At 44.1% G+C, this 13,843-nt stretch overlaps 2 protein-coding genes across 2 annotated transcripts in view; one reads left to right on the forward strand and one right to left on the reverse strand.

Moving 5' to 3' along the window:
• Window positions 1–13,843, reverse strand: part of LOC126983599 (bestrophin-2-like) — a 184,831-nt gene that overhangs the window by 77,201 nt on the left and 93,787 nt on the right. The window lies entirely within an intron of this gene.
• Window positions 1–13,843, forward strand: part of LOC126983628 (sulfotransferase 1C4-like) — a 43,581-nt gene that overhangs the window by 27,338 nt on the left and 2,400 nt on the right. The window contains exons 4-6 of the mRNA XM_050836493.1: window positions 1,982–2,183; window positions 6,698–6,824; window positions 13,203–13,472. Coding sequence (XP_050692450.1) covers window positions 1,982–2,183; window positions 6,698–6,824; window positions 13,203–13,472 — 599 coding nt within the window. The remainder of the gene's footprint in view (window positions 1–1,981; window positions 2,184–6,697; window positions 6,825–13,202; window positions 13,473–13,843) is intronic.

Here is a 13,843-nt window from a genome sequence, read left to right on the forward strand (position 1 = left end):
ATGTGACCACCCCGTTCGGTGAGGTCATGTGACCACCCCGTTCGGTGAGGACATGTGACCACCCCGTTCGGTGAGGACATGTGACCACCCCGTTCGATGAGGACATGTGACCACCACGTTCGGTGAGGACATGTGACCATCCCGTTCGGTGAGGACATGTGACCACCCCGTTCGGTGATGACATGTGACCACCCCGTTCGGTGAGGACATGTGACCACCCCGTTCGGTAATGACATGTGACCACCCCGTTCGGTAATGACATGTTCGGTAATGACATGTGACCGCCCCGTTCGGTGATGACATGTGACCACCCCGTTCGGTGAGGACATGTGACCGCCCCGTTCGGTGAGGACATGTGACCGCCCCGTTCGGTGATGACATGTGACCGCCCCGTTCGGTAATGAAATATGACCACCCCGTTCGGTGATGACATATGACCGTCGCTTCGGTGATGACATGTGACCGCCCCGTTCGGTAATGAAATGTGACCACCCCGTTCGGTGATGACATATGACCGCCCATTCGGTGATGACATATGACCCCCTCTTCGGTGATGACATGTGACCGCCCCGTTCGGTAATGACATGTGACCGCCCTGTTCGGTGATGACATGTGACCACCCCGTTCGGTATGGACATGTGACCACCCCGTTCGGTATGGACATGTGACCACCCCGTTCGGTAATGACATGTGTCCTCCCCGTTCGGTACTGTTGCCTCTCTTTCTATCTTCTATCGATATTTCCACGCTAGCTGCATGCCTCCCCCCCTCCCGCGGCCCCGCTGCACACGACTTTCTACTCATGCTCATCCCTATACTGTCCAAACCCCTTATGCAAGAGTTAACCAGCATCTTCACTCTTTCATCCCTCACGCTGGTAAACTCTGGAAGAATCTTCCTTCATCTGTATTTCCTCCTGCCTACGACTTGAACTCTTTCAAGAAAAAATGACAAGTGACCGCCCCGTTCGGTGATGTTATGTGACCGCCCCATTCGGTGAGGACATGTGACATGTGACCGCCCCGTTCGGTAATGACATGTGACCGCCCCGTTCAGTAATGACATGTGACCGCCCCGTTCGGTAATGACATGTGACCGCCCCGTTCGGTAATGACATGTGACCGCCCCGTTCGGTAATGACATGTGACCGCCCCGTTCGGTGATGACATGTGACCGCCCCGTTTGGTGATGACATGTGACCGCCCCGTTCGGTAAGGACATGTGACGGCCCCGTTCGGTGATGACATGTGATCGCCCCGTTCGGTGAGGACATGTGACCGCCCCGTTCGGTGAGGACATGTGACCGCCCCGTTCGGTGAGGACATGTGACCGCCCCGTTCGGTGAGGACATGTGACCGCCCCGTTCGGTGAGGACATGTGACCGCCCCGTTCGGTGAGGACATGTGACCGCCCCGTTCGGTGAGGACATGTGACCGCCCCGTTCGGTGAGGACATGTGATCGCCCCGTTCGGTGAGGACATGTGACCGCCCCGTTCGGTGATGACATGTGACCGCCCCGTTCGGTGATGACATGTGACCGCCCCGTTCGGTGAGGACATGTGACCGCCCTGTTCGGTGAGGACATGTGACTGCCTCGTTTCTTGATGACATGTGACCGCCCCGTTCGGTGAGGACATGTGACCGCCCCTTCGGTGAGGACATGGGCCGTGAAACAGGAGGCACTACTGGGAAGGGGTCTGAACTCAGAGTATCTCGAGCAGTAGCCTAATCCTCTGCCCACTTCCACTACAGTCCGACACATTATATGAAGTCCGTTTGGGTAGGGGCCGAACCTCTCCACAGTGGTGTCGCATCACCTCAGTACATCACTCTGTCACTTGTCAGCTGCGCACTATTTGAAATCGTGTATCAAATATTAAATATGCATTAATTACATTTGTCAGCGCTACATAAGTGACAACTTTTGTTTCTGTGCGTATGAGTGTGCGTTTCTCCCGACTAGTATGTTAATTATCTTCAGTTTGGACATGCTGGTGCAGGATCACCTGGATAGCGAGAACTCCCTGAATGTTTTCCGATGGATGTTTGAGTCAGCGTGTCCAGGGAAGGACATCAACGCAGGACTGATGCTGCAGGTGACGGAGGCAACACCGCAGCCCCGAACAATCAAAACGCACTTGCCTTTTTCATTACTTCCACCGAACCTCCTGGAAACCTGTAAGGTGAGCACACCGACTGAACTGCAACTATTTAAAGCACTGAAAGTCTTCTACCTCTTAAATTCCACAGCAATGTTGCTTCTCTTTCTTCTATTGATATTTACATTCTGACTGCTCTTCTGAACTTGCTAACTGCATGCCTCCCCCCTTTTCGGGGTCCCCGCTGCACTCAACTTTCCACTCCTGCTCATCCCTATCCTATCCAAATCCTTTATGTAAGAGTTATCCAGCATCTTCACTTTTTCACCCTTTGCGATAGTAAATTATGGAGCTCCTCCGTCCTGTATTTCCTCCTGTATACGACTTGAACTCTTTCAAGAGCAGAGGATCAAGACACTTCTTCCGAAATTGATCTCTTTTTGCCCCATTCTTTTTTTTTCTGTTACTGGAATAGTGCCAAACGTTTTTTTCCCATGAGCTGCTTCCCTTCTCTGAAAAAAACCTTTTTCTTCGTTCAGTTCCTATTAGATAAAAGTGCAAACACATGAATAAATAATGGATAGATAGGAAGATAGATGGGAAAGTGACAAATAGATTAAAGACAGACAAAAGCATGTATAGCTAGAGATGTTTCAATAAAATAAATATCAGGGTGGGCCATCTACGGCCCCGCGGGACGATCTTGTACACTTCTTGCCATGAACTCATGCAAGCAATATCGAGTTATATCTTTTAGGTTTTATCAACAAAATTTCGATATGTGGCCTTTGATTCATAAGTTTAGGCTGAAGTGGCTCACAGTGTCGAAGAGGTTGGAGCAGCCTGGCCATCATCACCACCCTGCAGGACACAGGCCGCTCCAGAATGCTTCCATTTGTTATACTGTCTTGTGCCTCTAGTTTGCATCGTATATGTGTGTGTGTGTGTGTGTGTGTGTGTGTGTATATATATATATATATATATATATATATATATATATATATATATATATATATATATATATATATATATATATATATATATATATATATATATATATATATATATATATATATATATATATATATATATATATATATATATATATATAGGCAGTGGCTGAGTGGTAGCGTGTTGGGCCTACATTCACCACGTGATGGACGATGCGAGTTCGAATCCCCACGCTACCACCTCGGATTTTTCAGTCACCGCCGAGTGGCTTAAAACTACCCACATGCTGTCCTGAAGACCACTCATCAACCCGGACTCTAGAGGAAACCGTCTAAGTGAATCAAGAACGTTGTTCCGGGGGGCAGCATGAGCCAGGAGAAGATGGCGCCACTATAAACACTTGCCTCCGCCATGACGGGCTGGGGCCGAACACCATCTAGGCCCCTCAAGCAAGCCTACCGGCGCTATAGGTGTAGACGTAAAAAAAAAAAAAAAAAAATATATATATATATATATATATATATATATATATATATATATATATATATATATATATATATATATATATATATATATGTGTGTGTGTATGTATGTGTGTGTTTTACAACAAAAGAGTCGGCTCAAGGGCAACAAAGTGTAGAAAAAAAAAACGCAACTTGCCGCTCGAACCACAAAAGATGGTATAGTGACCAAAAGAGAGGTCAGTTTCGGGTGGAGAGGTGTCTTGATACGCTCTTCTTGAAAGGGGTCAAGTTATAGGCAGGAGGAAATACAGACGAAGGAAGGCTGTTCCAGAGTTTATCAGTGTAAGGGATGAAAGAGTGAAGATCCTGGTTAACTCTTGCATAAGGGGCTTGGACAGTATAGGGATGAGCTAGAGTGAACAGTGGAGAGCAGCGGGGCCGCGGGAGGGGGGGAGGCATGCAGTCAGCAAGTTCAGAAGAGCAGTCAGCATGAAAATATCGATAGAAGATAGAAAGAGAGGCAACATGGCGGCGAAATTTTAGAGGTAGAAGACTATCAGTAAGAGGAGGAGAGATGATGAGACGAAGAGCCTTAGACCCTACTCTGTCCAGGAGAGCTGTGTGAGTGGAGCCCCCCAACACGTGAGATGCATACTCCATACGACGGCGGACGAAGCCAATAAATGGAAAGCATCTGTGCGGGGGAGAAGAACTGGCGGAGACGATACAGAACGTCCAACCTCGAGGAAGCTGATTTAGTGAGAGAGGAGATGAGAAGTTTCCAGTTGAGATTTTGAGCTAAGGATAGACCGAGGATATTTAGTGTTGAAGAAGGTGACAGCTGAGTGTTATCGAAGAATAGGGGATAGGTGTTTGGAAGATTGTGTCGAGTTGATAGGTGGAGAAATTGGGTTTTTGAGGCATTGAAGGACACAAGGTTCCTTTTATCCCAATCGAAAATGATATCAAGGTCTGAGGTTAAGCGTTCTGCAGCCTACATTCTGGAGTCTAGTAATTCCTGTTGAGAAGGTCTTCTGCTGAAAGAAGTTGAATAATGCAGAGTGGAGTCGTCAGCGTATGAGTAGATAGGACAGTTTGTTATGGAAAGAAGATCATTGATGAATAACAGGAAGAGAGTGGGTGATAGGACAGAGCCCTGTGGAACACCACTGTTGATAGGTTTAGAGGAAGAACAGTGACCGTCTATCACAACGGAGATAGAACGACCGGAAAGGAAGCTGGAGATAAAGGAACAGAGAGAAGGATAGAAACCGTAAGAGGGCAGTTTAGAAAGCAAAGACTTGTGCCAGATTCTATCGAAAGCTATCGATATGTCTAGTGCAACTGCGAAAGTTTCACCGAAACGCCTAAGAGAGGATAACCAAGTCAGTTAAGAGAGCAAGAAGATCGCCAGTAGAACGCCCCTTGCGGAACCCATACTGGCGATCAGATAGAAGGTCAGAAGTGGAAAGGTGCTTTTGAATCTTCCGGTTAAGGATTGATTCAAAAGCTTTAGATAGACAGGAAAGTAAAGCTATAGGGCGGTAGTTTAAAGGATTGGAGCGGTCACCCTTCTTAGGCACAGGCTGTACGAAGGCATACTTCCATCAGGAAGGACAGGCAGATGTTGATAGGCAGAGACGAAAGAGTTTGACCAGGCAGGGTGTTAGCACGGAGGCACAGTTTTTAAGGACAATAGGAGGCACTCCATCAGGTCCATAAGCCTTCTGAGAGTTGAGGCCAGAGAGGGCATAGAAGACATCGTTCTTAAGAATCTTAATAACAGCCATGAAGGAGTCAGAGGGGGGATGAGTAGGAGGAATATGCCCAGAATCGTCCAGAGTGGAGTTGTTACAGAAAGTTTGAGAGAAGAGTTCAGCCTTAGAGATAGTGTGTGTGTGTGTGTGTGTGTGTGTGTGTGTGTGTGTGTGTGTGTGTGTGTGTGTGTGTGTGTGTGTGTGTGCGTTAGCTGTTTATATAGAGTTTTCTTTTGAATAATAATCATTTGTTCGCTTTGAGCATGGGTGAATATTACTACAGTGTTGTTATTCATTTTAACTTTTACTTGTAGACTTCCCAGGCTGTTTAGTTTTTACCTTCTGCCGCTTGATTTGTGAAAAAGAACACTGTCATCTGCAAACCGAAGATCACGTAAGCATTCGTTTCCGATTTATATCACCGTATCCTCGCTGTTTCTTTTTTTATTTAATTTCTTCTAAGCACGCCATAATGGCATCGGCCTAAACTATATTTTATTTTATTTTATTTTAGAAGGATGAAACCTTTCCACCCTATGTGTGAGTATCATAGTCACTGCTCTGCCCTCGCGTATGTCTTCAAAAAATCAATAATATACTTTCTCTTCTCCCTGCTGTCAAAACGCAATCCATACCGTCACAGTTTCCTTAAGTCGGAGTCCTCCCTGCAGAGAATCAGCGCTAAACAAGGGTCCTCTGTATTTATTTGCCTTCAGCATCGCTTAGTGCACTGTCTGGATGAGTCCAAGGCTGAGAGCCCACTCCAGGAGACAGCTTGTTCCATGGGGTGGTTAGATTCTAATGCGTCTGAAATTTCGTTTGTGATGATTTTTTCCTAAATATGTAATTTGAGAGCACGCTGACAGAACTGAAATTATCAAAATCATTCAGGTGTCCTTTTTTGTATTAATTTAGCTGATGGCCGCTTATTTACGGTTTTTCGTATTTTTTTCTCTTTCAAGACATTTGGTGAGAAATTTGATAGTTTTCTCCGACGTCTTTTATGAAACCCGAATGCAAACAATTTGTAAAGTTTTCTTTGTCATACGTAATAAAAACATTCCTCAAGAATCAAAGATAACTTCAAACATCCTTGAAAGTTGCCCTGATATTTCTACCGCTGGAATCCGTTTTGTAACATTTATTACCGAAACAGGAAAAACAGCGGCAACCAGAACCAGTGGAGACTGATGCTATAATTTTATATTTACCAAATTGAAAATGTTAAGTTAAAGATTAGATTTACCTCTCCCTCATCAGTCCAACAATACACACATCTTCTCATAGAATATTTTAGGTAACCAAGTTCATCCTTGTCACGTCCCCGGGAAAACTGGTGCCACCATGCTGAAGACAAAGCGGACCAGTGCACACTTAAGTACACACACACTAAAATGAGCTCCAGGTGAACAAATCTCTTCCTCAGGTCGTGTTCGTCGCCAGGAACCCCAAGGACATGGTCGTCTCTCTTTACCATCACAGCAAGTGGACAAAACTGTATGACTTTCAATCTTCGTTGGAAGAATTTGTTGAATACTTCGTAAATGATAATGGTACGTAAAAGACATTTTTTTTTTTTGGGGGGAGGGATTTTTGTGCATACGAGTATTTTTCTTTCTTCCAATAGCCACATAGAATGATTGTAAGGTTTTCATATCCTCACCATGAACATCATAAGAAGAAAAAACCCAAGTCTGCTGGGCCCGTACTTATAAAGAAATTTATGTGAGACGTAAACTGAAACATATCCGAGTATTAACAATGACGAGACATAACCCCCCTCCTTATGTTTCACCCCCTCAACATAATCAGCTCGACATAAGCGAGTATTAGTACATCGTTGCCAACCCCTGAGCTGCACTTAAACGTGTTTAGTCTCTATTGTTATGGTTCACCCACATTAATGTTACCAGATGACTGGCTCACTCATCATCTCTTCTTCTTCAAGGATTTACCCCCTAAAAAGGGGGAACGGGCCTTTATCGGTGCGACGGCCCGTCGCAGGGGGGAACCCGCCGCTGGCGTGCGGCGGGTGTGGGGAAGCCTCCGCCGCCGCCACAGCCACGAGTAAGAGCCGGCGAGCAGCGACGGAGGCACGGGCTCTCTGGGCAGGCGCCCAGCGGACACCCGTAGCTGACACGTGCGAGCAGCCGACTGGTCAACTTGACCACGGAGGGGTTGCCCTAAGCGAGGATGACCCCACGGGTCCACCTCGCCTCCGTAGAAGGGCCACCCGGCTGCTCGCCCGAGGAGTGCTGGCGTTCCACTGTCATCATCATCATCTCTCATCCACTGCTCTATTTATGTACAGTCGTGGGACACAAGTGATGACACAGTTTCCAAAATGTTTCGGACACCGCTAGCGAAAGACGGCAACTATCCAGCAGAGCTGCATTCGAGTTATATAAGACGTATGTGTGTCTGTGTGTGAGACAGAGACACGCCAGTCCTCATCGATAGACCGACTTGGTCGGCTAGATTTCGATCCCCGATAGATTCGGTCTGTCGGCTCCCTGCTCCGGGCCGCCTTTGGCAAAGGCCCGTGCTCCCTCGTGCAAGAGGGGAGCAATCCCCCCCCCCCCCCCCGTGTAAGTGTGTGCAAGGATCAAAGAGTGTGTGTGGGTGTGAGAGAGATATTATTTAAGGATTTTTCTTACGACATTGTGAGCATCAACTGCACGATGATTATGTTTCGTTAAAAAAAATCTGTTATGAATGCTCTTGTTTCCACTAGTGCACGATCTGTAATAAGATTTTCTGCATTCCATTATGTAAATACTTGCTTGGCTTTCGTCGCCAGTATGCATTATGGAGAGAGAGAGAGAGAGAGAGAGAGAGAGAGAGAGAGAGAGAGAGAGAGATTAATTTCTCTTAAGAAAAAAAGTCACTGCAAAATAATAGCCTAGTTTTCTTAAATGCATAATAATAACTTAGTATTCGTAAATGCAAAGTAATAGCCTAGTTTCATAAATGCAAACGAGTCACTTCGTATTCTCAAATGCAAAATAATAGCTTTGTAATTCATTTCAATTCATAATAGCCTACTAGTTTCTTAAATACGCCGGCTGGCATGGTCGATGACGTCATTGCATAACATTGTCAAGCGAGAGCTAAACGGTGGTATTATTATATATTTTTAAACCATATCAGAATTTTTGTGCACGTTATCAATGTTTTATTCGTATTTTCTTAGCGAGGACGTTGCAGGAATGAATACACATTTATTCAAATGCATGATAGCGTTGTAAACTTTAGCTGTCCCTGACTAAACTTGAACGAAAAGTAAAGAGACATTTTCGTCCGCGAATTTAAAAGTTGTTATCAGTGTGCACAACTGACAAATTCATATCTAATAAATTATGGAGAGTGTATATGTAGTGACATATCTGAACATTAGCCTCCTTCCATGCGGTGTATATATTCTAAAGTCGGGACCGGTGAACGAAACTCAGTGGACAGTGTGTTATCACTTGCGTCCCACGATTGTACATATCCCTGTCCATGTATGTATATATATATATATATATATATATATATATATATATATATATATAGATATATATATATATATATATATATATATATATATATATATATATATATATATATATATATATATATATATATATATATATATATATACACACACACACACACACACACACACACACACACACACACATCTGGGAGTGATCATAACAGACAAGTTATCCTTTGGAAAACATATAGACCGGATAACTGGGGAAACATACAATCTTCTTAGAAACATAAAAGCAGCATTTACATATTTAGATGAAGAAATGGTGAAGAAACTAATAACATCGATGATACGTCCAAGACTGGAATATGCAGCATTAGTGTGGTCACCTAGATTGAAAAAAGGAATTAGAAAGTTGGAAATAATACAAAGAGCAGCGACTAAATTACCGGAAACTCTGAGAGAACATACTTATGAAGAAAGACTGGAGAAATTGGGACTAACAACACTGGAGAGCAGAAGAGAGAGAGGGGACCTAATAGCATTGTACAGGATACAAGAGGGATTGGAGAAATTGGACAGGGAAGACCTAGTGGTACGTGACAAAAGTGTGACAAGAGGCAATGGTAAGAAATTGAAGAAGAGCGACTGTAGGAGAGACATCAAGAAATACAGTTTTCCATACAGAAGCATAACAACATGGAACGGACTTGACAAGGAGACTGTGTGCATAAACGATTCATGAATTTAAAGCCAAACTGGATAATAAGCGTTATGGAGACGGGACAGCACGAGCCTAGTACGGCTCTTTTCCTGTATTTCACAACTAGGTAAATACAACTAGGTAAACACACACACACACACACACACACACACACACATATATATATATATATAGATATATATATATATATATATATATATATATATATATATATATATATATATATATATATATATATATACACATAAATATACACACACAAACACACACATATATATATATATATATATATATATATATATATATATATATATATATATATATATATATATATATATATATATATATATACACACACACACACACACACACACACACACACACACACACACACACAGGGTGTTTAAAAAAATATATCATTTTAAATGTAAACATCTAACTAACTACAGGTTCTAGGTAAATTAAACTAAACCGGCTCAATGTAATCATAATACCTAGGCAGGTCAACATCATCATTCTCATCATCATCATCATCATCATCGGCCATTAGTATTCCAGTGCAGGAGAAAGGCCTTTCTCAACGTTCTCCACCTCTGCCTGATGCTGACGTGCTCCATGCTGCTCCGACAAATGATCTAATTTAATCTTTTCACTTGGTCCTCTGTCTGCCTTGACTTCTACAATTTCTAGATTGCAACTCTGTTACTTTTTATGTCCATCTGTTGTCCGCTGCTCTACACATGATATGCCCTGCCCAAGTCCGTTTATTATTGTAGGCATTCACCAACATTGCTCTCTAATCCATGATGCTCGCTTACTGTCTCTCCATGTTATACTCAGCAGTTTTCTCTCCCACCCTCTTTGTGCGCCTCTTAGCTTTTTAACATCCTGTGGGGCAGCAAGTGTCTGAGAAGCATATCACCACCGCCATGCTATTCTGCCTGCACTCCACCATCTCCACTCTCCAGGGAGAGTGGCAGATTGCTATTCGCGATATTGCTGCGCATGCCAAAAACACTCAATCCAATCACTATTACCTTTCTGATTTCTCATAATCGATGAAAGCAGTGCAAAGTGGATTTTTGTTGTTGCAGATTTTTCGACAACTTGGTTGATGACGTTCATGTTGTCAGTTGTTGAATGACTAGTTAGGGGGCCCAGCATGCTCCCTTGGCTTGCTAAGTCTGGCGCTGCCCGAGTTCTATCACGACCTTGGTGAAAAATTTGAAGGTTAAAGGGGGAAGAGTAGGAAGTCGGTAGCTCTTTGTCTCTTTGTCAAGGCGCCGTTTTTTGTGAACTGACACGATGGTGGCATTTTTCAAGGCTCCAGAGACCGTGACTCCAATAGCATTTTTTTATATACATTTAACCCGGTAGCAGCGGGGATCATGTTTCTTAATGGTCCCTCTAAGCGAGAAAAATGAGTAAAAATCATCACTCAGACAAATCATTTCATAATACATATCAAAGCATTTGTGATCAGTTTGTGCATCATCTATTTTTGGGGGTTCATATTGTTGTGCTGGAAGATTCCCCCGGAGTCTATGGGCCTCTGGAAGACTCCGGGAGGAGCGAGTAGGGGGGCAAGGAGCAAGGCCCCGCCCGCGCCCCGCGGGGCCCGCGGTCAGGCGCTAGGCGGGAAGTGTTACCCACTCCCATGGATCGACGACACCCTCGACGCTTTGGTGGGCTCCAAGTGGTTTTCAACACTAGATATGAAGTCTGGGTATCACCAAGTCAAAATGGCGGAGCAGGACAAAGAGAAAACAGCCTTCTCCTACGGTCAAGGCCTGTGGCAGTTTAACGTCATGCCCTTTGGTCTGTGCATCGCGCCGGCCACGTTCGAGCGGCTGATGGAGAGGGTGCTGGAGGGACTTCACTGGAAGACGGCACTCATCTACCTCGACGACGTGATTGTTTTTGGCCAGACCTTCGAGCAGGAAATGGAAAGGTTATCAGAGGTCTTCGCCCGGTTTAGAGCTGCACACCTTAAGCTGAGCCCGAAGAAATGCTGCCTATTCCAAAAGCAGGTCCAATACTTGGGACACATCGTGAGCGAGGCTGGAGTACGCACTGATCCTGAGAAGGTGGCTGCGGTAAGGAACCGGCCGACACCCACCAACGTGAAGGAGCTGCGGAGCTTCCTCGGGTTGTGCTCATACTACCGCAGGTTTGTGAAAGGCTTCGCTACGATTGCTGCACCACTGCACCTCCTGACGAAGAAGGGGCGCAAGTTCGAGTGGACAGCGGATTACGCAATGGATTACTTCACCAAGTGGCCGGAAGCCTACGCCATCCCTGACCAAGAAGCCACTACCATCGCTAAGTTATTGGTGGAGGAGTTCTTCTGTCGTTTCGGTGTGCCTAACGAGCTCCATTCCGACCAGGGAAGGAATTTTGAGTCAACAGTCCGTGCTGAGTGCTGCAAGCTTCTGGGTATCAAGAAGACCCGGACCACCCCTCTGCACCCACAGTCAGATGGACTGGTGGAGAGGTTTAATTGGACGTTGGGCCACGAGTTGGCCAAGCAGTGCAACAATGACCAGTCTTCATGGGATCAGAAGCTGCCTGCGCTCCTCATGGCCTACAGGTCTGCCGCCCACGAGACTACAGGGTATTTGCCGGTAAAGCTGATGTTTGGACGTGAGCTGCGATTGCCAGTGGACCTACTGACAGGAAGGCCTCCTGGGGAAGGCCTCCGAAGCTACAAAGCCCCTGGGAAGGCCCTTATACTGTGCTAGAACGCCTCTCCGACGTGACTTACAGAATCCGGATAACGGAAAGGACCAATCCGAATGTTGTCCACGTCAACCGGCTATGAAGGTACCACGGTCCGGGAAACTACACCTGGGACAACTACAGACACCCAGCAGCCGACGAAAACGCAAGGGACGTCCAGGACCGAGAGGAGGTCGACGACGACATAGGTCTTCTGTTTTTAATAATTTTCTTATGTTTGTATATAGTTAAGTGTGTGATCGGGACAATCACAATTAAGAGGGGGGGATAGTGTTGTGCTGGAAGCTTCCCCCGGGGTCTATGGGCCTCTGGAAGACTCCGGGAGGAGCGAGCAGGGGGGCGGGGAGCAAGGCCCCGCCCGCGCCCCGCGGGGCCCGCGGTCAGGCGCCAGGCGGGAAGTGTTGCCAACTCGCCCAGATTTTTGCTACATGTTCATTCTTGTATAATCGAATATATACTGTAACGTTCTAGACTGTACTGTTCGGTATATATATATATATATATATATATATATATGTATTATATATGTATTATATATATATATATATATATATATATATATATATATATGAGAAGAGGCCGAGAGGAGTCAGTCACAGTCATAGTAAGCCATTGTCAGCTAGTGGTCAGTGAAGAGTCAGAGTGAATTGTATTACTAAGGAGGAATATTAAACTATAGAAGCTGTGCAAGGTGTTTTGCATATCTCCCTCCCACGGAGTCTCCTGACGGCGACACGGAACCCAAGTAACACGTCCGGCATATCAATATCATTGCACAAATTTGGCCCGTCGCTGCTGCACGGTAAAGCCACAAATTTGGTTCGTCGCTGCTTTCAAATACGGTATCTCGAGGCGCTGGATTTTGGTACTATTACACATTTAAGATAATTAAATGCATGAATGAAAATCCTTATATATGATTAAAACTCCAAAAATAGCTATCGCGAAAGTCAGTTTACTACTATTCTGTCTCCTCCTGCTCCTCCGCAGTGGTGTACGGCCCATACTGGCTCCTCCTGAAAGAAGCCTTGGAAAAGCGGGATCACCCCAACCTTCACTTCATGCAATTTGAAGACATGAAGAGGGACATCATGGCAGAAATGAGGAAGCTCAATGGGTTTCTCAACACACAGCTCAGCGAAAAAACTCTGCAAACCATCGCAGAGTACAACAGCTTCGATACGATGAAGGCTCGTTTTGAACGACATTTCTCCAAAATGGATGCAGCGGACAAAACTGGTGCACTCTTCTTCAGGAAAGGTAATTAATAATTATACATAATATGTGTGTGTGTGTGTGTGTATATATATATATATATATATATATATATATATATATATATATATATATATATATATATATATATATATATATATATATATATATATATATATATATATATATATATATATATATATATATATATATATATATATATATATATATATATATATATATATATATATATATATATATATATATATATATATATATATATATATATATATATATATATACACACACACACACACACACATATATATATATATATATATATATATATATATATATATATATATATATATATATATATATATATATATCTTTCGTCTCTGCCTATCAACATCTAT

Source organism: Eriocheir sinensis, chromosome 5 (genome assembly GCF_024679095.1).
Source record: "Eriocheir sinensis breed Jianghai 21 chromosome 5, ASM2467909v1, whole genome shotgun sequence".
Taxonomy (NCBI): Eukaryota; Metazoa; Arthropoda; class Malacostraca; order Decapoda; family Varunidae; genus Eriocheir; species Eriocheir sinensis.